This window comes from Oryx dammah, unplaced genomic scaffold, assembly GCF_014754425.2.
Source record: "Oryx dammah isolate SB20612 unplaced genomic scaffold, SCBI_Odam_1.1 HiC_scaffold_27, whole genome shotgun sequence".
Classification (NCBI taxonomy): Eukaryota; Metazoa; Chordata; class Mammalia; order Artiodactyla; family Bovidae; genus Oryx; species Oryx dammah.
In genome coordinates, this window is record NW_024070211.1 from 51,203,233 (window position 1) to 51,230,334 (window position 27,102).

General features: G+C 37.6%; 1 protein-coding gene across 1 annotated transcript in view; it reads left to right on the top strand.

Moving 5' to 3' along the window:
* The window catches only part of DNAH7 (dynein axonemal heavy chain 7), a 261,928-nt gene that overhangs the window by 51,198 nt on the left and 183,628 nt on the right, over positions 1 to 27,102 (top strand). The window contains exons 10-17 of the mRNA XM_040228896.1: positions 3,581 to 3,700; positions 6,914 to 7,097; positions 7,697 to 7,876; positions 13,508 to 13,780; positions 14,526 to 14,653; positions 16,847 to 16,925; positions 22,759 to 22,983; positions 25,373 to 25,519. Of these exons, the coding sequence (XP_040084830.1) occupies positions 3,581 to 3,700; positions 6,914 to 7,097; positions 7,697 to 7,876; positions 13,508 to 13,780; positions 14,526 to 14,653; positions 16,847 to 16,925; positions 22,759 to 22,983; positions 25,373 to 25,519 (1,336 nt within the window). The remainder of the gene's footprint in view (positions 1 to 3,580; positions 3,701 to 6,913; positions 7,098 to 7,696; positions 7,877 to 13,507; positions 13,781 to 14,525; positions 14,654 to 16,846; positions 16,926 to 22,758; positions 22,984 to 25,372; positions 25,520 to 27,102) is intronic.

The window sequence follows — 27,102 nt, forward strand, 5'->3', positions numbered from 1 at the left end:
ACACAGTGAAAGGAGGCAAGAGACAAAATCAAAGGAGGAAAGGGAAGAAGTAAAAACAACAAAGCTGAGATAAGAAAACAGTAAATAGTATATGTGTCCAAAATTAGTGTTCAGGGTTGTAGTGGCAGAGATATATTTAGTTGTAGCAGCTAAAGCAAGGACACGTGAGAAAGGAGCTTTGTGGTCTGTGGGTGGGAAGAGAGCTCTACCAACTCCTATGTTGCCTTTGTTGGTGTAAGTCATTTTCACTCTGTGTGAATATTAAGAGTGGGCTGGGCTGTCAGAGTGCTGCTCCTCTGAGTAGAAGCCAGCATTGGACACACAGGGCATCCTTACTCTGAGTCTGCCCTGAATCTCAGCAGGTCTTGAAAAAATAGGCCATCTTTGTGTGACTGTCTGGTGGTTCAGACGGTAAAGAATCTGCCTGTGATGCAGGAGACCTGGGTTTGATCCCTGGGTTGGGAAGATCCCCTGGAGAAGGGAATGGCTACCCACTCAGTGGGAGATCCGAGTGACTAAGCATACACGCTCTGTGTAACAATGAGTTAGGGGTGAGTTGGGAATGGTAATGCAAAAAATCATTGGAATGACTCTAAAATGCCTGAATGTGGAATCCTAAAGGGATGCTCTCTAGATGAAAATGTGCAATTTCATGTCACTCAATATTTAGGCTTATAGAACCCACTTAATGTCAAAAATGGTATTTATAATGTAGTCAAAAATGTACATAGCACCCAGGTATTTTTGCTTGAAAAATGGTGTATACAGGGGGACACATATATATACAGTGTATATATTAGTGTATACATTATCATAGAAATTACAGTAGAAATCAGAGGATGTCAAAGGAAAGATAAAGTGGATTTTTTAAATTCATGGTTTGACCAAGGTGAGTCCAATAAAATATTACTAGAACACCATGGATTAATTTACTGTACAGTACTCAGGGAGGATACAACTTGATTACTCTTTAAATTAAGGGTGCTTTAAAAGGTGCTTAAACTAACTCATAAGAAGAGACATGCAAAGAAATGGAAATAAAAACTACATTGAGATATCATTGTATTTTTCATTGGATTGACAAAATTCCAATATATTAACATCGTGCATTGTTAGTGAAGCTTGGAGAAATGGGCACCCTTTGGAGGGGAATCTGGTCATATCTATGAAAATTATAAATTCATTTACACTTGAATCCAGCAGTCTCATTTCTGGGAAATTAGCTTACAGATAAAAACCTGAAAATATAGCAAGTGATAGAGATTCAGCGTTCTTTATTGTACCAGGTGTTAAGAGGATAAGCCTGGAAACAACCAAGTAATCATTGATGGTAGACTGGTTCAGTAAATGATGGTACAGTCACACAATGGAATACAGCTATGAAATACAAATGAGAACAGTATCAATGTGCTGCTATGGAAAGGTCTCCAGGAAGTTTTAGTAAGTGAAGAAAGCAAGTGCAGAGCACCTAGAGTGTGCTACTTCGAATGCAACAAAGGAGGGTAACTGGCAAGAGCAGAACATGTTTCTAAATTCATGGAGCAAGCAAGAAACGTGAGCACTTGGGGTGTGATTGAAGAGGCAACTTGGGCCCAGGAAGAAGTGAGATTGTAGCAATTCCCTGGTGGCTCAGATGGTAAAGCGTATGCCCGCAATGCGGGAGACCTGGGTTCGATCCCTGGGTTGGGAAGATCCCTTGGAGAAGGAAATGGCAACCCACTCCAGTACTCTTGCCTAGAAAATTCCATGGATGGAGGAGCCTGGTGGGCTACAGTCCATAGAGTCATGAAGAGTCGGACATGACTGAGTGACTTCACGAAGAAGTGAGATTAGCTTTGAGAACTAGAAATCAAAGTCAGAGACTGACTTGATGTTAAGTCCAGAGTGTTGGGCCAAGACTGCTGAAGACCCTTCTGCCTGGAATCAGTGATGGATCCAAGGATCAAGGTAGGTTACAGACTATGATGAGCATCAAGTGGCAGGTGTGAGGATGGGAGGGATCCATGACTGAGTGCTGAGTCTCCAGAAATTGACATCTGTTTGCTTGCAGCAGGTAAAAAGGATAGGAAGAGTTCAGGGAAGAACCGACATTCAGTCTGGGTGATTTGGGACTGTTATTTGTTGAGTATCTTTTTTTCCTGACTCTTTCTGTAGTCTTAAACCAGTGATTAAAACTATTGTTCTACTCCTAGATTGTTGTAGGAATTGTCCTGAGAAAGTAGGACCAATGTCTGGTAGTACTTTTGCCATCTTAAAAATTCAGCCTTTTGACCAAATAGGGGGCGTTATCAGGGATTTCATGAGAAAAGTTCTGTAAAACTTTTGTAAAAGCCTGTCAGTCTCAAGACAGGAAAGATGCGTGCCCTGTGCTTAGAATTGTCTCTAAATCAAACACCAAGGAAGTGCAGGGAAATTGGTCTGGTTGCTCAATGGCACAGTGGATTCCAGGGCTCCTGCCCTAGCAACTGCCCTTATTCAGGGCTGCTTCACATGGCATGCACCTGCACCCTGACTTATAGCTACAGCTTTAAAGCAGAAAGTCACATTGAACATGTTGAGCTAGAAGCCTAAAGAGAGCAGATTATGTTTAGTATGTGCCGTCATGCTACATTTTAGAAATATTTTATGTAAAACTTTGCTTTGCACTGCTCAGTTGTCCAGAATAACGCATTACCAATGATTCTTCAGCAATGGCTATACCGACTTTGTGCATAATATATCACTGATGTCATGTACTGAACTCATTATAATCTAGGAGATGGACTTCCACTTGTGAAAGGAATCTAAAGAGATGTGAAACATGTTTATTTTACTAACCAACATTTTATATTGGTCTTTAAGCAAAAATTAAATGTAATGTTTTAATACTGTTTACTACCTTTCAGATAACATAGAAAACGTTTGATCATGTAGAAATTGAAAAGCAATTTCTTTAGGAAAGTAATCTGTAGTTAAACTGAGGTGAATAACAATGATACTAATAGATACTATTGCTCTTTAATGGGCTAGAGAAAATTCTTGAGTGAAGCATGTTTGTAACAAGGATCATAGTGTCATAGTCAGAACTGAAAACTATTGGCTGAAGTAAATACAGTTTTCTGAAAGAAAAAAAAAACACACACAAGTTCAAAAGATTTTTTTACACACTGGGTCATAATTAGGTGTGAGAACTCCCTCACCTCATGGCTTCCCAATATCCAGGATTGCTCTCTTTTCAGAATGGGTACAGTTTTTGTTTTAGGAGGAGTGGACCTTGTAAGCTTTGAGCCCTACCTCTTTCCTGTTAAATTATTCTAGCTTGAAGAAAAAGTCAGTCTAACTATCCATAAAATTTCAGTTATTGTATCCTGCTATTGTATAGCACTCTTTCATAATAACAGAAACTGTGTTCCTGTTGAATTTAATTATATTATTTTAAAATTAAGATGTTTTATGTTCTAGAATATTTTTATAAAACACAAATTTTAGTGATAAAACCTAGGAATATTGTTTTTGAGAAGGGAACAACCAATTAGCAAAATATCAAATACCAAACAAAGCCACTCATACATAAATCACTGTTCATTGACATCTCTTGCAGAAAGTTACGGTTAGTTGATATAGAAGAATTTCACAATCGTCAGGATGCATTGGAGCTGTCAACTTTTCAGACAATTGTCATGAAACACATGGAATCTGCCAAAGAGACTCTACTGAAAATGTAAAGTTTTGAAATTTCATGTACAAAAAACATAGATTTTAAAATGTGATGATTGAGCTACTATAGTTTAACTGCTTTCAGAAAATCTCATTTTAACAAATTTGTAATCATTTCTGATTGAGAGTTAAATATGATGTCTTTAACTGTCTTGCTCTGTGATGTCTATCCAGATGTTCTATGCAGCATAGATAGTATAGAAACTAAGATGGTTATAACTGATTTTTTTTTTCCATGTCTTGTTTCTACTCTCTCCTCTGAGGGTAGGGTGGGATAACACGGGGGTGGGAGGGTAATGATCGTCAACTAATCGTTCTCTAGATACTTCTTTGAGTCTGCTATGAAGACATGCAAAGTAATATGCCTATTACATCTTGATTTTGGATGGAGGATACAGAAGAGTTTAAAGGGAAAATATTCTTTAAAGGAGTTTACAGTTGTATTGGGAGGGTAGACCTATCAAGTGAAAATTAAACATCATTTTGATTTGGCCCTTCAAAATGCAATAGCCACATATGATAATTATTGATACTGGTGCTGGTGCCAGATACTATGTTCTGAAACAATACAGGAAAATTGTCTCTGTTAGAGGTCATTAGTGAAGTGAACTCATTCAGTCGTGTCCGACTCTTTGTGACCTCGTGGACTGTAGCCTGCCAGGCTCCTCTGTCCGTGGGATTCTCCAGACAAGAATACTGGAGTGGGTTGCCATTTCCTTCTCTAGGGGATCTTCCCAACCCAAGGATCGAACCTGGGTCTCCCGTTTGGCGGGCAGATGCTTAGAGGTCATTAAGTTATTACAAATAGAACATTAAAATTGGATCACATTTAAGATGGCAGAGGACATGAAACTCCAGCTTGATTTTATGATTTCTGAAAGGTACTTAGGAAGTTATCTTTTAACAGCTTATGGCTAAATCTTTCCTTTATGTTTTTTCTTCACTAATACTTTAGAAGCAAATTCTTCGTTTGATATTACTTGAAAGAACTTTAGACTTTTATATAATATTAGTATTTATTTCTTATAAAAAATAAAGGAGAAGTATGGAATGAAACTTCATAATTAATTGCAGAGAAGAATATGACCTCATAAGCACAGAATAAAAATAAATATAACTTATTCTATAACTTTAGGGTTCTACCCCAGGATTACATTTCCACTGCAAATTTTAGTAGACTGGATGTCAAAGAAAAGAGTAGAGGATAAACCTTTATTGAATTATTTTGCTGAAAGATGTAGATTGATTAACTGTATATCTTGATGCTGCTTAATTGATTCTGAGGGAAGAATGCTCTGACCATACTTTAAATAGGGATCCAGAATGTGTTTTATCATGGCTGAAAGGCAGAACATCAGCTCAGCACAGTGGAGAAACAATTAGTAAATGATTAATTGTGACATCTTCTTAGTCCTCGTCCTCCACTTCTATTCAGCAGTTGCTGTAGTTTGTCACTACTGCCTTCTCTAAGTCTCTGTTCTGTGTCCCTGTGTCTGTTTCTTTTTTGATCTCTTTTTCTGACTCAATCTTACTATCTTCTTTAAGAATAGAGGCTGTGCAGGTATTTGCTTTCATTTTTCTTCTCTATATTCTCAACAATTTCATGATTTCTTCTCTCTTAGCTGTCTTAAGAGCTTATGTTTTCTGAGCTGTGTCCCTCTTATAAAATTTCTACTGTATATCTCCAGTTGAATGAAATGTCAGCACCTGGTTCTCAACATTTCCACCACAGTATTTACTCTTTATTCCAGACCTGCCATTCTTCTTCTTCTGGACAATTCCCAGGCCAAGTTGAAAAGTTTTTTTTTACTTTTTTTATCTCTTTTACTCATCATCTATATCCTCACCATCCCCAGGCTGCCTCTAGCCATATTCAGCGTATCTTTATTCTTTTTTTGTTGAGATACATTTCATTTGTCTTCATCTCTTGCCTGAGCTACTGGAAACTTCTCAGTCCCCTTAGTATCTGCTGTATCTGGCTTTGCTCTCTCCCCTTAGTATTTGCTACCTATCCTGTTTACCTGTTGCTTTAGCAGTCGTGCCCATTGCAGAAGGATATGCTGTTTATTCATAGAGCATAAGCTTGTCCCAAGTTCTTGTGTTTAACTCCCAAGTTCTGCAAAGTCCTGCATACTTTGCCCCACTTACTTATTCTGATTTTCTAGTCTGTTAGCTCTGATACGGACAGCAAAATGATTAGATTTTTGCCCTACCTCTCCCACCTATTTTTCATATCTTCTACTTCAGATCCTTTTCTCATGGTCTTTTCGCTTCATTTTTATCTATTCTTTAGTGAAATTGCCCTCTTCACTATAAAACTCTTCTCTAAGTAGAAAATATGACTCTATCCTTTGATTTCAAATGTATCTGCTTTTCTGCTATGACATGTTGCCTTCCCTATTCTAAAAGATAAAGGATTATGTCATATTTTTCATATCTCCTGAGGCACTGTCCCTAGCACAGAGTCACAAAACATGTATTTGTTAAAGGGACAAATACATACATTTAAAACTTTGATCTCTCTGGGAGCATTCAGGCAACTCCTGAACTTATACTGATTGCTTAAAAATTCTATCTTATAAAAGAGGTACAAATATCCCTTAATTTTAGTGTTGGACAGTGGTTTTGTAAACTGAAAACTTGGCTTATCACAACGTGTCTGTGAGTATGAAATTCATTGTTTTCCTTTTATTACAAGGATGCATATACATTTGAAACTTGTTTTAAATCAATCACTCTTTTAGAATTTCTCATCAAGGAGGATAAGAAAAGAACATACTTGGTTTTGTTGTTTTGTATCTTGTTTTCAACTATCATTGTGAAATAGAATAGCATAAAATATCAAGTGGGTTGAACCAAAAAAGGCCTCCCTTGTTTAATGTTACTCACATTTTAGCTTTAAATTGACAAATCCATGGGAAGCATGCCTTGTAATATCCAGTAAAGATAATTTTTGTAATATCCAAAGAGTGTCATACATGGAGTTCAAGTTACATTTTTATCACAGCATCATGTCATTGAGCCATTTTCCATTGTCTATGATTAAAATTTCTTAGGAGGGATGAAATATGCTAGCACTTACATTTCAGAAAGTGGATAATGTCACTTGGCAATATACCTCTCTATGAAGACCTTTGGATGTTCAGAAGTTACTGTTAATGTAAGCGGAGTAATTCACTGAAAGTATTAACTTTTAAAAGTCTTTTGTTCTTTGAAGGTGGTTTCCAGAAGTGCAAAATATTTATTACCAAGGTAATAAAAAGAAACTATTGCCAACTGGTGACAGCAGTGCCAAAATGGAATCTTTTTTCAACTGTGCTGCTACACTTATGACTTTACAGCTGCAGGAACTTGCTTTGGTTTCCATGCAAGATTTCACAGACTTAATTGCACAACCTCCAGTAAGTAAGATTCAGTCATACCAATATTCACTTACCAATTTATTTTCAGTTCTTTGAGAGTAGATAATTATAACTTTTACCAGTGATAGATCAGAAAGTATATCTTTATACCTATTACACTTAACTGTTTTTAAAAAGACTTAGTGTCAACCTACATGTGTAGAATATATTATTATTATTATATTAGTGAGGTTAGTGGGAATAAGTGAAAATTCCCATCATTGGGAAATTTGGGTCATGATGACTGGGGAAGATTTCTTCAAACAACTCTTTTATTACTGTAAGAAGGTCCTGATACAGGATGAGCAGTCTGGGAATTTGAATATTCTCTTGGGCTCCTTCTTGCATGATTCTAGAGCCCCACTGCTATACACATCTTCCTTTTTCTGGCATCTTGACCCTATAGTAGATACCAACAAGTCTAGCTGGGAATGGCTCTTATCTTTTTTGGTACAGCTCCTCCTTGGGTTAACTGTCTAGGTCATGAGAGGAAGGGTGTATTCTCCTGGGACCAGTGCCCTCTTTAGTCTCTCACAATTGATATGCATATTTGTGGATACTTTATAATATATACATTTTATATACTTTATTTGTTGCAGGATTCTGTTAGAGCCTTTGAACATCCAGGTTTTGTCATGAGGCTGATTCTTGATAACGACACCATTAAGTTTGAACCTGATTTCAATGATTATACAGACATTCTTCTAAATGTTTATGATGTCATGATTAAGGCTGTGAACTTTGTGCCAAGAGTTGAGACAAAATTGTATTCCAAATGGGTAAGTAGCAACGATATTCTGATTGCTTGATTTGCATGACGGTATTTCCTTCAAATAACTTCTAGAAGGTGTAGACTGGTATCCTCCGCTTAACGGAATATAAATGACTTAGTCACATTGGCTTATAAGGCAGTTTTGCTTGAAAACATACTATTTTCCCATTAGCTTCTCTTTAATACCAGTTTCTTAGACCAGTCTTTCATTGAACTCAGCTGAAAACTTTCTGAGGTGGAAGAATTAAAGTTGTGATCTGGTCTGGCTTCCCTTCTCTCTTTGGCCAAATATTTAGCAACATTCTGCTGAACTACAATATTTCAACAGTAGTTATTGCAATCTAGTATCTGAAATGAATATGTCTGAAGATTCATTTACTTAAAAGCTTTTCAAGTTTCCTAAGTCCAACCATTAGCTTTCTTTTTCCTTTTTTATTTTTTAAATAGTTTATAAGTATTTCATGCATAAGGAGAGTACAGGACTCTTTAAAGTTTTAAGGCTAATGTTTAGTTTTAAGTAGTAATAAAGTTAACACCTTCATGCCTTCAATCTAACTCATACAATGTGACCTTTAAGCTCGGCCCCTCAGTTGTCCTTCCCTGGTCATAGTTTTGTTCTTCTACCTTCTAGCAAAGGATTCACTATCTTGCATTTTGTAGTTATTATTCCAAATTTTTAAAGATAAACTTACTATCGATACACAGCTGCATATTAAATTTCTTTTTAGTTTTTTCATATTGTTGTATAGATGGAGTCATCTTATAAATAGTCCATGACTTGTTTTATTTTACTTAACATTGTGATTGTGACATTATTCATTTTGAGAATATTATCGTCTCCATAGATCTAACTTTTTATTTTTATTTTCTCAGGACCGATTAACTTTTTTTTTTCAACTCAGCCTGATCATTTTTGATAGTCTCTTGTACTTAGTTATATATTCATTACTCTTCTCTGTTTGCCAGTCTGAGTCCTGCTCCTGGTGGTTTATTTCTGTAAGTTCTTTTCCTTTATTACTATTACCTTAAGTGTCTGCCTGTATTGTGGGAGACCTGGGTTTGATCCCTGGGGCCGGGAAGATCTCCTGGAGAAGGAAATGGCAACCCACTCCAGTATTCTTGCCTGGAGAATCCCATGGACAGAGGCGCCTGGCGGGCTACAGTCCACAGGGTCGCAAAGAGTCGGACACGACTGAGCGACTTCACTTGTACAATTGAGAACTTTATGCGGGACGTCTTTGAGGCCTTGATTTGAATTGGTTCCTCTGGAATTTGCATATTGATAGGTGCTCTTGAGGCCCCTGAAAACCTAGTACCCTTTTAGACAAAATTTTTGCCTGAGGATTTGGTGGACAATACTGATAGTATGAACATTTTTCCAAATCTGTATGAGAACAGGTTTGTGATTACAAATTCTTAAGATAACCACACTTTTTCTTCTCCACTGAAAAACAAGGCCCAGATAAAACATTTTCTCTTTATTGCCCCCTCAACTTGAAGCCTTCTGAAATTTTATGTCCTGAGAACCCTCATTTTGAGGTTGTGTCACCTCTCAATGTTCCTGGTTTTCTGTGGGGATACCAGTTATGACTTCCCACCTTACTTATTTTATGATGAATATTCATAAGATTCACATTGTTGTTGTTCAGTCACTAAGTCATGTCCAATTCTTTGTGACCCCATGGACTGCAGTACACCAGGCTTGCCTGTCCTTCACTATCTACCGGAATTGCTCAAACTCATGTCCATTGTGAGTTAGTGATGCTATCCAATGATCTCATCCTCTGTTGCCGCCTTCTCCTCCTGCCCTCAATCTTTCCCAGCATCAGGGTCTTTTCCAGTGAACCAGTTCTATGCATTAAGTAGCCAAAGTACTGGAGCTTCAGCTTCAGCATCAGTTCTTCCAGTGAATATTCAGGACTGGTTTCCTTTAGGACTGGCTGGTTTGATCTCCTTGCAATCCAAGGGGCTCTCAAGAGTCTTCCTCAGCACCACAGTTCAAAAGCATCAATTTTCTGGCACTCAGCCATCTTTAGGGTCAAACTCTCACATCCATACATGACTGCTGAAAAAAGTATAGCTTTGACTATAGGGACCTTTGTCAGTAAAGTCTGTGCTTTTTAATACACTCTTTAGGTTTATCATAGCTTTTCTTCTCAGGAGCAAGCATTTTTTAATTTCATGGATACAGTCAGTGTCCACAGTGGTTTTGGAGCCCAAGAAAATAAAATCTGTCACAGTTTCCACTTTTTTCCCCATCTACTTGCCATGAAGTCATGGTAGCAGATACTGTGATCTTCGTTTTTTGAATATTGAGTTTTAAGCCAGCTTTTCACCTTCATCAAGTGACTCTTTAGTTCCACTTCACTTTCTGCCATTAGAGTGGTATCATATGCATATATAGGGTTGTTGATATTTCTCCTGGGCAATCTTGATTCCAGCTTGTGATTCATCCAGCCTGGCATTTCGAATGATATACTATGCATATAAGTTAAATAAGCAGGGTGACAATATACAGCCTTGTTGTACTCCTTTCCCAATTTAGAACCAGTCCATTGTTCCATGTCTGGTTTCAACAGTTGCTTCTTGACCTGCATATAAGTTTCTCAGGAGACAGGTAAGGTGGTCTGGTATTCCCATCTCTTTAAGAATTTTCCACAGTTTGTTGTGATCCACATAGCCAAAGATTTTCATGTAGTCAATGAAGCAGAAGTAGATATTTTTCTGGAATTCCCTTGGTTTCTCTGTGATCCAGTGGATGTTGGCTACTTGAGCTCTGGTTCCTCTGCCTTTTCTAAAGCCAGCTTGTTTATCTGGAAGTTCTTGGATCATGTACTATGGAAGCATAGTTTGAAGGATTTTGAGCATTACCCTGCTAGCCTGTGAAACGAGTGCAATTGTGCGGTAGTTTGAACATTCTTTGGCATTGCCTTTTTTTGGGATTGGAGTGAAAACTGACCTTTTCCAGTCCTGTGGCCACTGCTGTATTTTCCAAATTTGCTGGCATATTGAGTGTAGCATTTTAACAGCATCATCTTTTAGGATTTGAAACAGCTAAATCACCTCCACTAGCTTTGTTTGTAGTAATGCTTCCTAAGGCCCACTTGACTTCACATTCCAGGATGTCTGGCTCTAGGTGAGTGACCACACGATTGTGGTTATCCGGGTTGTTAAGACCTTTTTTGTATATTTCTTCTGTGTATTCTTACCACCTCTTCTTAATCTCTTCTGCTTCTGTTAGTTCCTTATCATTTCTGTCCTTTATTGTGACCATCTTTGCATGAAATGTTCTCTTGGTATCTCCAATTTTCTTGGAGAGATCTCCAAGTCTTTGCCATTCTATTGTTCTCTATTTTTTTTTTTTGCCTTTTTCATTTAAGAAGGTTTTATCTCTTCTTGGTATTCTCTGGAATTCTGCATTCAGTTGAGTGTATCTTTCCCTTTCTCTTTTACCTTTTGTATCTCTTCTTTCCTAAGGTCTCCTCAGACTACCACTTTGCCTTCTTGCATTTCTTTTTCTTCAGACTGGTTTTGGTCACCACTTCCTGTACAGTGTTATGAACCTCCACCCACAGTTCTTCAGGCACTCTATCTACCAGATCTAATCCCTTGAATCTATTCATCATCTACACTGTATAATCATAAGGGATTTGATTTAGATCATACCTGAATGTCCTAATGGTTTTCCATACTTTCTTCAATTTAATCCTGAATTTTGTACTAAGGAGCTCATGATCTGAGCCACAGTCAGCTCCTGGTCTTTTTGTTGTTGTTGTTGACTGTATACAACTTCTCCATCTTCAGATTGATTGTATTCTTTGCAGTCAATTTCATTGTTGATCATCTGGTGATGTCCATGTGTAGAGTAGTCTTTTGTGTTGTAGGAAAAGGGTGTTTGATACGACAGTGTGTTTTCTTGACAAAACTCCCTTAGCCTTTGCCCTCCTTCATTTTGTACTCCATGGCCAAATTTGCCTGTTACTCCAGGAATCTCTTGATTTTCTCCTTTTGCATTCAATTCCCTTTGATGAAAATGATATCCTTTTTGGTGTTAGTTCTAGAATGACTTGTAGGTCTTCATAGAACCATTTAAGTTCAGCTTCTTCAGCATTAGTGGTTGGGGCATAGATTTGGATTTCTATGATGTTGAATGGTTTGCCTTGGAAACCAATCAAGATTATTCTGTAGTTTTTGAGATTGCACCCAAGTACTGCATTTTGGATTCTTTTTTTGAGTATGAGGGCTCCTCCATTTCTTCTGAAAGACTCTTGTCCACGGTAGTAAATATAATGGAATCAGTAAACTAAAATGGACAAGCTTTACATTAGACCCAACAATTTCACATTGCATGAATTTTACAATATGTATTTATTTATCCTAAAGTTCTTTTTCAGAAAGGATGACACCAAACATCTACTGTGCCCCAAGAGTAGGGTTGAGATAGTAGTGAAGGTGGTGGGATTCACTAATGTTCTCATGAAGCATCTAGTTCTTAAAAAGTGTGATTTCCTGAAATGCCCACTAGGGGACATAGTGGGCAAATGCACCCTGGATACCTGACCAAATTACCCAGTTCGCTGAGGAATCATTTGATATTATCAGTTTAAAAGCTGTAGGATATTCACTACCGGCAATGACTTTTATTTGTGATAGTTAAAAATCCCTTCTCTGGAAAACAGGCAGAGAGAGAGAGAGAGAGAGAGTGTGTGTGTGTGTATTTAAAGTATATCTTGGTTCAAGATAATAAACCATATTTGCACATTTACTTGTCTGTTGAGATTTGTTTGCTTATTTAAAAATATTGTCTGATAACATTCTTGCCCATGTTATTCTAATGGTGGTAGCAGAATGCAAATTTTGCAACTAGGGATTTTAGTCTGTTCTAGTTGCTGTTCACAGAATCAAAACTCAGGGTCCAATCAATGAGTAAACAGTCTTTCTTTGTTCCAGATAGATTACTCCTCAAGGTGACTAAGTGTTGTGATCAAAGACTACAATCAAGTGACATTGAGCTGACTTATTTAAAAAAAAAAATAATGTACAATGCAGGCACTACCTTTAAGCTAGCATATACAGTTGTACAAATAAAATGTGGATTTTGCTGTTTTGATATTCTAATTCTTAATTTGTGCATGTTCTCAAGTGACTGCTCTTTCACCCATACAGAAAAACAAAACACACCTAGATAGCCTCTAAGAAAAACAAAACATTATATGAAACCTAGATTAGACTGTGATTAGACTGAAACCTGTGATTAGACTGAATTTCCTTCTGTAGACATAGATTAGAAAAATCAGAGTACCTTAAGAGTAAAAAGACAATGTGCTAAGATGGGCATTTTTACATAGCTAAATGATATGGTGTGCTTACTTGGTGGCTCAGCCGTCAAGAATTCGCCTGCAATGCAGGAGATGTGTCTTTGGTCTCTGTGCCAGAGAGATCCCCTGGAGAAGGGAATGGCTACTCACTCTAGTATTCTTGCCTGGGAAATCCCATGGACAGAGGAGCCTGGCAGGCTCATGATCTTGCAAAAGAGCTGGACATGACTTAAGTGACTAAACAGCATAACACAAATGATATGGCTACCTTAATTTAAGATATTTTAAATGACTCATATAGTTTTTATCCCTTTGTTTAGGAAAGTAAGTCTAAACCAACAGTCTTGAAGCCAATAATTCTGAATGAAATTGTCGAAGTTCACAAAGAAAAGATTAAGGAGGTGGTTATGCGTGAGAGCGTGGCACCCATTGAACACCTCAGATTTTATGACAAGTATGATTTTTTAATCACCAGAAAAGCTGAGCAAGATGCTGATGCTTTCCTTGCAGAAAATCATCATTATGAGAGAATTATACAAGAAATTCGCAAATACCAAAAACTCATAGAGGATATACAGTACACATCTAGAAAGGTAAATCACCCATTTTGTACAGCTGTTCTTTGTACCAGTGATCTTTTTCCTGGCTTATTAGCATGTATTCCTACACTGTACAGTGAAAGAATTAGACCATTATTATCAACAGATAATTATTTACTGGACTTTTCTATATGCCAAGCATGTGGTAAGCCCTGGCTATATGGAAATAGACAAAACACAAGATTCTTCTGCTCAGAGAGCTGAAAGTCTACCGTGCAAGCCCGACTTTTAAGTACATTCTTTAATTTGACCTGTGAAAAATATCAAGAACTAATTTTTTTAATTGCTTTGGTGTTTATAAATACTTTGGAAAATAATGGTAATTATACCAAAATGTGGTTACTTCTTTTTAGTAGAAGACTAGTAATTAAACATTTTCTACTTTTGTCCTTTTTAAAAATATTTTCCAAAATTACTACCATGAACATTCATTACTTTTTGTACAGAGCAAATATAACATTTAAATCTTGCACTGTCTATATAGCAATAACTTAGTTCTCTGAAGTTTTTATATCCATTATTGTCCTGAAATAGAATTGGCTTAAGAATACTATTCAAGGAGATTTACTGAGAAGATAGTGGTAGAGTATTTAAAAAACCCAGCCTACATCATATTAAAAAAACCAAACTCAATTGTATTAGATCATACACACAAAGTCAATATTGTGAAAAAGGCAAAATTGTGGGAATCATTTATGTCATTTCATGTTTATTAAACTTTTGATACCCAACATTGCAGACTGTTCGTTTAGGAATGTTTGAAGTGCGCTGTGAGGAATTGATCAGAGCTTTGGTGAAGCGAGCAGATGTCATTTGTGGAAAACTTATTGCTAAAATGTTCAGAGATCATCAGGAAGTAAATACAAGGTACTGCGTGTAATACTTTTATCTGGTGGGGGGGGGTGCAGTTTAAATAGAATCAACTGTCACCTAAAGTATTGGATAAAGCAGTGTCATAAATGACCTAAAAGAAAAGATAAAGCCAAACTTATTTCTACTTGAATCTATTTAGTGTCTTTTTTTTTCCACCATGAATATATCTTCCCAGTTTTCTGAATTAAGCTGGTATTAAAATGCATTTGCATTTCTTTTGTCCAAGTCATATGGACGTTATCTAACTTCACATTTTTAAGTTTGTGTAATCAGTACACAGAGTGAATTTTCAAAGTGGATATTCAGAGTAGTTGCCAAGGATCCCAAATTTGGAACATCATTTTACTGTAATTACCCTTCATGTCCATGGGAACATGTTATCTTAACTACAAACTCATTTGTTGTTCAACCTGGAGATTTTAAGGAAAACTAACTCTTGTTAAGTAAACTCAAAAATGCTAATGTGTAAAGCAGAATACCTATTTAAGGATAGAAGTGTAATTAGTGTAGTTTTCTAACACTGGTGATAATGTGGCTCCATGAGCCTCTTTCCTGATATCAGTTACATGGGATAAACCCCCCAACTAATCAGAATTTTTATAGTTAGAGTGTTAGAGAAAATATTATTAAAAAGAATATTTCTTTTAGCCTTTGTAGAAGCCTAGAGGAAGGTCAGGCACAGCATTAGGGACATAGACTATGAACAAGGCTGCTGAAGTTATATTGCAGAAGTGGACCCCCAATCCAGTAAATTATAACAGGGAACAGTAGAGAAGGAAATGATCAATTTCCTTCACAGTGAAGGTTGGAGGAGAGAGGAAAATCAGGGAAGGCTGAAAAGTTGCAGTGATACATGAATTCCTTTTGAAGGTTGAATAGGAGTCCACCAGGTGAACAATGTGGGTGAAAGAATTCCAGTTAGAGGATATAGTATGTAGAAGGAAGTGCGGTATGAAATGTCATGATGTGCTCTAGGAACAAGGAGTGGGTTATGTTGCTTTCACAGATACTGTGAGGGATGAGAGGTGGGGTTGGGAGGAGGCTGAAGACGGTGGCACCACATGAAAAAGGGCTAGGACTTGGGTGGCTTATCTAAGACCCAGAATCACATATTCATCTTAAAGTACCTTTTCTTCTGCAAGTGTAGAATAGTGAATATGTGTTTTACTTATAACATTTCATGCTGAGTGAAATATTTAATTTCATAGCTATTTCCCTGCCTCTTAGCTGCCCCTAGAGCTCATGCCAGTTCTACTTTTTCCCTTTTTCTCCTAAGTATCCTCTCATCAGACTCACAGTATGTACAGAGGACACACCAGGACTATTACAGGAACTGTTAGGTACAAATACCCTTAACTCCTTGCTCTCATCTGTCTCAACTCACCTCTGCACAGACCTTCCTGTCTGACTCCCCACATTCTCACAGGACAAGGGTCTGGCAACCATTCATTGTTCTTGTCTCCACCCTAAGCTCAGCCTCATTGCCTCCTATCTCTCTGGACCTGTGCTTTTGAGTTGTCCCCTCTGTGTCTCATCTTAAATCTCTCCTTCACTGTTGATTCTGCCTCTGAAATTTGCAAACATGTTCAAAACCCTCTTCCATTTTCCATCTTCCACTTCAACTCAACATCATCACCATCCATTCCCTCTCTTTCACCTCACAGCAATCTTCTTGAATAAATTTCTACGCATTATCTCAACTTTCTTAACCTCTCACAACTCTGTTTTTTTTTGTTTAATTTCATGGTAAGCTCATTATTTGTATTGCCCACAACTCAAGTCAGTAGGAAATATTTGCATACTACCAGAAGTTTCTGAGCACACCAGCCCATTTTAACTGTGCCTTCCAAGTAGACCACCTTTTAGTACCATCTCAACTAAATCTCTGGTAGCATCCTTGAAACTCTAGGTTGGAAGTGATTGTTCATAGTCTTGTCTTGCATACTGGAATGTGGACTGTCTGAGAACCGTTACTACATCTTCCAGGTTTCTGCATCTCTGGCACTTTATACAGTAGTTAGGAACATGGTGAATGATTAAATGTGTATTGAATGAATAACTAAGTGAGCACAAATTTGCTTTTAATTACTTAGGTGTCATATACATAAGATAATCTATTTTTCATGTAATGGAATATAAAAACAAATAAAATTTAATTATATAAATGGCTTTTGTCTGGTTTTTCAGATTATGTGAGGAATTTGAAAAGATATCTGAAAAAGCTCTTAGCACACCTCCAAATACAGCAGAACTAATGGAAATGAAGGTATTGTTTATAAGCTCTGTATAGTCATATGTGTGTGAATAGATTGTTTTGCTTATCTTTCCCAGTTGTTTATAATTATTGACATGATAATATAGTAACAAATCACTCCAGAAGTTAAAACAGAGGCTTAAAATTGTAAGTTATACACATACACTCTCTCTCTGTTTCTCTCTGTCTGTCTCTCTCTGAAGCTTGGTGATGCAGGCTGGATACTCCTAGATGGTTCTGACTTAGTCAGATCAACTAGTTCTCAGTTGGATTGACCATTATCATTACCTTCAGTAACTTTCTTCTGCTCCACTTTCCTCTCAAACTTCAGCAGTCTCATCTGTGCATGTTTTCAAGGAGTGATAGAGACAGAAAAGCAAGCCCAATTGCACATATGGTTTTTAAGTTTCTACTTGTGTCAGAATAGCAAGTAACCTATTGACCAAAGCAAGTCATATGGCCACAGAGTCTGTGAGAGGACACCCTAAGATTAGATAGTGTAAGAGGTGAAATATTGGCGTTATTAATGCAGTCGTCTGTCTACAAGGATCTTTTTGAGAGCACTGTTAATAATCATGACTATGCTAATAGGCATAAACCAGGGCTGTCTTGGGAAACCTAAGATATGTGGTCATCCTTCATTTCTTAAATCAATGAATGTTTAATCCTTAAGTAATGTTTTGCTTTGTTTTCCATAGGTTATCTTTTACTCTATCATATATTAAACATTTCTGTGGTAGTTTGCTGAAAAATATTTTGAGCATAGGACTATGGTACTGAAAATATTAGATAAGTCTCCTATGATTGAGGTCTGCATGATGATGAATAAAATAATATAAGACACCTGGCTAATCTTTTTATTTTGTTCCTTTTCCATTTGTGTAATGTTAAGCTTTTATAGGAGCTTTTTTTTTTCCTTTTCTAGCAATCACAACGGAGAAGGCAATGGCACCCCACTCCAGTATTCTTGCCTAGAAAGTCCCATGGATAGAGGGGCCTGGTAGGCTGCAGTCCATGGGGTCGCTAGGAGTCAGACACGACTGAGCGACTTCACTTTCACTTTTCCGTTTCATGCATTGGAGAAGGAAATGGCAACCCACTCCAGTGTTCTTGCCTGGAGAATCCCAGGGACAGGGGAGCCTGGTAGGCTGCCGTCTCTGGGGTCACACAGAGTTGGACATGACTGAAGTGGTTTAGCAGCAGCAGCAGCAGCAATCACAAGATCCAAAATAGAACCTTGTGTTTCTAGATTTTAAAATATTTAAGCAAACCTAGCAAAACATGTAAAATCATTCAAAAGTTTGTATAGGTAAAAAATTACAAAGGGAGTTCATATGATTATGTACATTAAATTAATCACTTAAAGAAAATTTTATTAAAATCATTAGAACCAACTTTTATATATCAGCCTCTATATATAATTCCTCTATTTCCTTTTCAAGTATTTATACTTGGATTGGGACTCTTGGCACCTGAATGTATGTCTGTGTATCAAATACAAACATACCTATGGTATTTTTTTTTAGAATCTTTTATATTTTGTTAGTTGTTGCAAAAGTGATATTTTAATATGAATGATTTTAAAGGTAGCTAGAGAGTTCCATAGCTGGAAATTCCTTTGAAAAATAATGAATATTGAGTATGAAGAGTGTTATTTATTTACCCCCTTAGCCATCACTGGAGTTATGTAGGAACTTGGAGTTATTTGGTGTGAATTTCTGTTTATAGCAACATTTAACAGAATTAGCAAATAGCACTCACTACTTGATGTTATATTTTTGTATCTTGAAAAAGTTTATTTCTGTAAGGTCATAAACATCTCATTTTACTCAATACAGAAGTCAGTCATTTTTTATCAGTGAGAGGAAATAAAAATCCGGTTGTTTGACTGCTTAGAAAGCTGATTAACCAAATTGCAGCAATGTATTTTCAATTAGACCTTTATTTGGATTTGCAACAACAACAAAAAACAACAGCCTAATTAGAATGACATATGAAAGATTTCAAGACAGTGTCTTTTTTTTTTTAACTGAAGGATAATTGCTTTACAGTATTGTGCTGATTTCTACCAAATATCAACATGAATCAGCCATAGATTTACCCATGTCCCCTCCCACCTCCCTCCCTATCCCACCCCTCTAGGTTGTTCAGTTCAGTTCAGTTCAGTCGCTCAGTCGTGTCCGACTCTTTGCGACCCCATGAATCGCAGCACGCCAGGCCTCCCTGTCCATCACCAACTCCCGGAGTTCACTCAGACTCATGTCCATCGAGTCAGTGATGCCATCCAGCCATCTCATCCTCTGTCGTCCCCTTCTCCTCCTGCCCCCAATACCTCCCAGTATCAGAGTCTTTTCCAATGAGTCAACTCTTTGCATGAGGTGGCCAAAGTACTGGAGTTTCAGCTTTAGCATCATTCCCTCCAAAGAAATCCCAGGGCTGATCTCCTTCAGAATGGACTGGTTGGATCTCCTTGCAGTCCAAGGGACTCTCAAGAGTCTTCTCCAACACCACAATTCAAAAGCATCAATTCTTCGGCGCTCAGCCTTCTTCACAGTCAATTTGAGTTCCCTGAGTCATACAGCAAATTACTATTGGCTATCTATTTTACATATGGTAATGTATGTTTACGTGTTACTCTGTCTTTTTTTCTCTTTATTTATAAAAGTGGAAAATAATATGGAATTATAGGAAATAAAAGTTCCTCTTTTCCATAATTTCTTTCTTTGAGGGTAACGGCTCTCTCCAATTGTGTGTGTATGTGTGTAGATAGATAGATAGCTGCTGCTGCTGCTGCTAAGTCGCTTCAGTCGTGTTCGACTCTGTGCAACCGCATAGACGGCAGCCCACCAGGCTCCCTACTGGAGTGGGTTGCCATTTCCTTCTCCAATGCATGAAAGTGAAAAGGGAAAGGGAAGTCTCTCAATCATGTCCGACTCTTAGCGACCCCATGGACTGCAGCCTACCAGGTTCCTCCATCCATGGGATTTTCCAGGCAAGAGTACTGGAGTGGGGTGCCATTGCCTTCTCCAAGATAGATAGCAGAGAGTGACAAAAAGGAAGAGGAAGAGAGAGCTGGTTATAAGAAATTTAAAAGAACTTTAAAAGCATTGGAAACAGGTACTTACTTCCTGGACAGGCAGATATGGGGTATAACACAGGTTGGGATAAGTAATTGCAAGTTTTCTCATTTTTCTATAGGGTAGCAGGTTTCCTTCACCATTTATATATTTAAGATATATGCATAAGTTAATGGTTCAAAAGAACTTTGAGAGAACCACATGTATATGTGTACATACACATGGGCACTTCCTTGTGCATGCACATGCGTGCACACACACACACACACACACACACATACCCCTATATATTCACCCACTCACACAAAAAGAGATCTGCTTTTGCAAAAATACAATTACTCCTACAAACTACTTTATTCACTTAATAGTGTACCTTCTCTGTACTTCTACTAAGTAAATAGGCCTCTTAGTTTCTTCCAAAATCAATAGCCAATTACTTCAGTACAATATATTAAATGATTTGTCATTTCACTCCTGATTTGAAATGCCTCTTTTTCAACAGTAAATTTCCATACATACTTGAATCTATTTCTGAGCTCTATTCTTGTCTATTCTCTACTCCTGAAGCCAGAACAGGAACTGTTTAAATTACTGCCTCTATATAGTGCATTTTTCTGTTTAGCAGAGCTAGTCTCTATCACTTCCCTTTTTCATGATTATCTTTGCCTTCTTGAGTATTTGGGCTCAGAGGGTAAAGCTTCTGCCTGCAATGCGGGAGACCCAGGTTCGATCCCTGGGTCAGGAAAATCCCCTGGAGAAGGAAATGGCAACCACTCCAGTATTCTTGCCTGGAGAATCCCATGGATAGAGGAGCCTGGTAGGCCACAGCCTACGTGGTTGCAAAGAGTTGGACATGACTGAGTGACTTCACTTTCTTTCTTTCTCAAATATTTGCTCTTGAGTACTTTCAGAGACTTAGAATCATATCAAATTTAGTTTCTTTTAATACTCTTGCAATTTTGATTGAAATTGCATTGACTTTCTAGCCTGGAGGAGAAACTGTTAGTCGCTCAGTCATGTCTGACTCTTTGCGACCCCATGGACTGTAGCTCGCCAGGCTCCTCTGTCTGTCCATGGAATTCTCCAAAAAAGAATACTGGAGTGGGTTGCTATTTCCTTCTCCTGAGGAATGGCTTCCTTCATAGCTCAGTTGGTAAATAATTCACCTGCAGTGCAGAAGACCCCAGTTCAATTCCTGGGTTGGGAATATTGCCTGGAGAAGGGATGGGCTACCCACTCCAGTATTCTTGGGCTTCCCTTGTGGCTCAACTGGTAAAGAATTTTAAATAGTAAAGTGACATGTTAAGTGAAACTAATTGTTATTTTTGAATTTTAAAATCTGTTCTGTTTTGGGTACGTATAAACTAGAATTCTGCCAAACTGTTGCTTATATATACTATCTTGTAACATGCTTTCTTGAGATATTTTTGTGTTCTAGAGATGAAGATTCTTACAGATGTGATACTGGGACTGTGAAAGTGAAAGTCACACAGTCTGACTCTTTGCGACCCCATGGACTATATAGTCCATGGAATTCTCCAGGCCAGAGTACTGGAGTGGGTAGCCTTTCCCCTCTCCAGGGGTTTTCCCAACCCAGGAATCGAACCCAGGTATCCCGCATTGCAAGCAGATTCTTTACCAGCTGAGCCACAAGGGAAGCCCACTGGGGACTGTAAGGAGAATCGGCCTGCAATGCGGGAACCCTGGGTTCAATCCTTGGGTTGAGAAAATCCCCTGGAGAAGGGAAAGGCTACCCACTCCAGTATTCTGGCCTGGAGAATTCCATGGACTATAACTATGGGGTCACAAAGAGTTGGACACAACTGAGCAACTTTCACTTTCTCCAGAGGATCTTATCAACTGAGGGATCGAACCCAGGTCTCCCACATTGCAGGCAGATTCTTTACTGTCTGAGCCATCATTTACATCTTTATAATGTTATATCTTAATATGTATTTCTATATTTGTTTGGTACTTTAAAAATGTCATTCAATAAAGTACTGTGGTCTTCCTCATAGGTTTAGCACATTCCTTGTTAAATTTGTCTATAGTTATATTTTAGTTTTTTGCTCAGCTGTGTCTGACTCTTTGTGACCCCATGGACTGTAGGCCACCAGGCTCTCCTGTTCATGGGATTCTCCAGGCAAGAGTACTGGAGCTGGTTGCCAAGTCCTCCTCCACAGGATCTTCCCAACCCAAGGATCGAACCCAGGTCTCCTGCACTGCAGGCAGATTCTTTACTGTCTAAGTCACCAGGAAAGGCCACATTTTCGTTTTTATAACTAAAGTCTTGCTGCACTTGTGTCTGATGCAGATTTGCAATTTTACATCTGTTAACTATGTAAACATTATTTGACTGTCTCCTCCACTAAACTTTAAGCTCTCTGAGGGCAAAACCCATGTCTGTTTTTGTCACACTGAATTGCCAGCGCTTGGCACAGTATGAGGCATACAGTAGGTGCCACAAAACGCTATTCTGAAAGAATTAGTGGTATCACTCAGCGTCTGCTTCTTTTGTTCCAGAGAACTACAGCATTCCTTGGTTTTCCAGTGCTTTTCGTCTGTTGTTTAGTATTTCTGCCCCACTCCCTACCACCACCCCTGCTCTTTCAGGAGGAATGAGAAGCAGACTGTGCTGCAGTCCCCTATTTAAACCAAAAGGCTGTCCTTCTAACAAGTCTGTACATATTTATGCAATGTATTTCCGCAGGCTATTTTTTGACATGAGCTGTTCCTTAAAATGCCATCTGTAATTTTTTTCCCCTCAGGCTTATATTCAGAAAGTAGAGACAGTTGATATGGTTGAACTGGGACAAAGATTGGTGGAGTCTAAAAACTGCCTCGCCTTCCTCATTGAGTGTACCAACTTTTCCCCAGCTGACATTAGGCTAAATAATAATGTCTTCCAGTGGTATGGAAGAATGGAAGAAATTTTTGATGAACATAGGAAAATCATTAAGGATAAAACAGAACAATATCAAGAAGGTCTTAAGGTAGGCATCATGGATATTTTAAATTATTTTCATTTTCTGGAAATATTTAGCTTCCGACATAGCACTGTCAGCGCCTCTATTTCACAGTTCATATATCTTAGCTCTCTCTTCCCATTAATCTTAGTAGAAGATAGTACACATATTGGATGAATGTGGCATCATTTCTTGATTTTTCAAGGGAGAAAACTTTTAAATACATTGCCCACAAATGACTATTAATGAAAATATTATCTTACACAGTTTATAGTACTCTCTTGAGTTTGCTTTTGTTAAGGCCAAGCTCCCTTGGTGAGGTATGCCTTCACACTGTGTAACTGCCAACTTGCCTAAGTACTCCACCAACTCTAATGTTCAGTAATTTGAACCTTTTGTGTGTGTCCTACAAACAAGATGGTTTGTGATTCGCCCTATTTGTCCAGCCTCATCTCCTACCTCTTCCCACTCCTTGCTCTTGTCTCTTCAGTAACCCTGAGCAACTTCTGGTATCCACTCTCCTACACCTCTCATCTCTTGCCCATGCTCTCCATTTCTTCTTCTTCTTCTTCTTTTGTTTTTTGTTTTTTTAGTGTTTATTATTCACTTGCTTGCGCTGGGTCCTCATTGCTGCACAGGCTTTTCTCTAGTTGCAGCGCACAAGCTTCTCACTGTGGTGGCCTCTTGTTGCAACGCACAGACTCCACGATGCCCTGGCTTTGGCAGTTGTGCACACAGGCTCTAGAGCACAGGCTCAGTAGTTGTGGCTCATGGGCTGAGTTGCTCTGTAGCATGTGGGAGCTTCCCAGTCAGGGATCAAACCCATGTTTCCTGCACTGGCAGGCAGATACTTATCCTCCGAGTCACCGGGGAAGCCCCACACTCTCCATTTCATCTGGGGTGCCCCACTGTCCCCCACACATGCCTGTCTATCCTGCAAAGTCATTGACTTCTGGAGAAGCCCTTTCAGTCAGACCTCAGTGCTTCTTCTCCTCTGTTCCCATGGTAGTTTTAACACTCTCCATTGGGCTAATTATATTTTCAATTTTTTCTCCCACTAGTTGGTCACCTCTTTGAGTAGGACTTTTATTTTTACTTTTTCTCTATTTTTTTAACCCTACTGGCTAGCACAGTGCCTGACACACAGAAATGCCATGAGCGCTTCATAGCTATGATCTGAATAAATGACACCATATTTTTACTCTCGTTTTGCAGATAAGAGACTTAAGGTTCCCAGGTGAAGGTGAACAGACTTGTTTCAAGTCAGCCAGTAGAGCTGTTCTTTGATAGCAAGCCTAGCCTCTGTCTACCACACTATAGCAAATACAATTTATTGGCAGAATATGTTTGGAGCATAAATTATAGACTTAAAAATTTCTTAATCCTTCATTTTAAACTGCAAGGGTATATTTAAGTATTTATTTCTGTTTTACATTTAGGCCACTTTAGAATTTTTTAAAACCTGTAGAAAATATCATGAATATTAGATGCTTATGCTACAATATAATAGATTCTTAGGAAATCACTGGGTGACCCAGAATTATCTATACTTTGTGGTAATGTATACCATTCTACAAACTATACTTCACGTTAATGAATTTTTCTTCTCATTTTCCTTCTCTCACTGGGCCAGAGCAATAAATTGCCCAGGGAACTAAAGAGGACAGAAATCAACCTAGATAATCTATAAAATATGAAATTATTTTTAATAACCTAAATTTGAGTTTTGAGTGTTTTATTAAGAGCTGTTTAAGAACCATTTAATTTGGAATGTCTTTCCAATGACTTGTAAGAAAACTCTCATTAAAAAAACACACACGTTTGTTTTACACTGGAAGAGTTTGGTTTTTAGGCTTGTAAATCTGTATGTATTTTTCTTTATTTCCTATGAAGTGAACTCATGGGACAAGAAAAATAAATTCAGAATGCTTTGTTTCAGCATTACTAATTGAAGAGAGATCTAAATATTAGAATGCAAATAAAGAAATTCAGTTTTTTCCAGTTAGTAAAAATGCTGCAGTTACCTTTATAAATCTTTAAAAAATTGGAGTTCTCTTAGTCCCATACTTGATTATCATGAGATTTTTTTTCAAGTGAATATATATTAGCATACTAAAGAATGCCATTGTTCGTTCTTATACATTTTATTAATTAGAATTTCTTACATTGATGATGGAGAGGTAAACTTTCTCTGATTTATGAATTATAGGAATCTTAACCCATTAGTTTTAAATCCAGACTCTTAAAAATTCTACATGTTTTGGATCCCAGTCATCTTCAAGATCGTCCTTTTCTTTATATTTTGCCAGTGATGAAATGTAATAATTCTGATAACCGTTATAAATTCCAAAATTTTCTCTTGATGCTTAAGGGTTTTTACTCTTAAAAATAGTTACAAAAAACTGTTTTTCATTAGTTACGGTGTGAACGGTTTGTGGAGGAATTGGAAAGTTACGCTAAACAGTCAGAAGAATTTTACTCCTTTGGAGATCTTCAGGATGTACAACGGTACCTGAAAAAGGCTCAGACACTGAATGGAAAGTTGGATCTAGCAGCAGACAAGGTATAATTTAAAAATTCTTCTAGGATGAATTAGTTCAACAGAAAGAGCATTTGACTTTGTATTGGGCATTCACCTTTAAGAAATGGATTCAAAGAGTTTAACGACATTTAATTAGAGATTAACATATATGGCACAAATAGATTTTATAGCCGTGCTTCAAGGAGAAGCAGCATTGCTGTTTTCTGTTGGTAGTGATAACATTTTAGCGGCCTTCCTCTTTTATTTTAAAGATAGAGTTGTCTCTGCATCTGCTTTTGAAGTTTTATTTTGAGTCTCTTGATCATTTACATTATACTGCTTAGATTTCCCACCTTCATGGAAGCCAGCTTAGATTTCATGGCTGTGTTTTAATGGCCCATTGTTTTCTCCCATCAAGCCACTTTGTTTCCAATAGCACTATCTCAGAAACCAGTGTTCTCAGTTAGAAGCTGGGTGAGGAAAAGCCATACTCTTTGCCATGTAAGATGTTTGAAATTTTTAATTATATTTTTTATAAAAAGGGGAAATACAAAAACGGGCTTTTATGGTGGTTCAGTGGTAAAGAACCTGTCTGCCAATGCAGGAGATGCGGGTTCAATCCCTGGGTTGGGAAGATCGCCTGGAGCAGGAGCAAGTCACTCCAGTATTCTTTCCTGGGAAATCCCATGGGCAGAGAGCCCTGGTGGGCTACAGCCCATGGGGTTGCAAAAGAGTCAGACACAACTTAGCAATTGAACAACAACAACAAAATATGAAAATAGACCATATTACGATTCTCTAACATTTCTAATATATTACAAGATTTCGATATTTTAGTTCAGGTAATTAAAGAGTTTATAATAATCTCAGATGTGTAAGATATGTTGAGAAAAGAGACATTGTAGTTTTTTAAAATTGATGCCACTGAAATGTAACTAATATGCATAATTTGCATATCTAGCTCACTCTTTTCAGTTCAGTAGATTACTCCTGTATACCCCCCACATCCTTACAACTTCACTACTTTGCTAAGAGGAAATTAATGCTTTCTTTACATCTCTTATCCTACTTACCTTTAAGACCCAGCTTCAGGTGTAACTTCTCTACAGGAGCATCTATGATTGTGCTATTTCAGAAGGCTCTCTTGTCTTTGATAGCATTTTAAAAAATGTATTATTCAATTTATATTAAATGGCTACTATTCTAAGGCATTTCTTCTGTTGCTTATTTAATAAGTAACTGGTATTTAACTCCTCAACTGGATTACTAACTCCTTGGAATTGGTACTTTGCAATATACTTTTTTTTCTGTTTTCCATAGTATCTAACACAATGTTGTGTGTTTAAAAGTATTTAAATTCTTATTTAATAAAAGAAGCTATATCCTCAGTATATCTTGATGGGCAGAGACTTCTTTATATGTATAAATTTACTATTTTAACTAACTTAAGAAGTCATTGTTCTCTGAAAACGGTAATAAAAAAGAAATAGGAACAGCAAAAACGAACAAACAAAATACATAGGAAAAAGAGATTATTATTTTCCAGGTATGGCCTATTTAAGTTTACCTTTAGCATTTGATGAGAGATTTTGGGGGGTCACATTGGATATATTTTTAAAACTTAA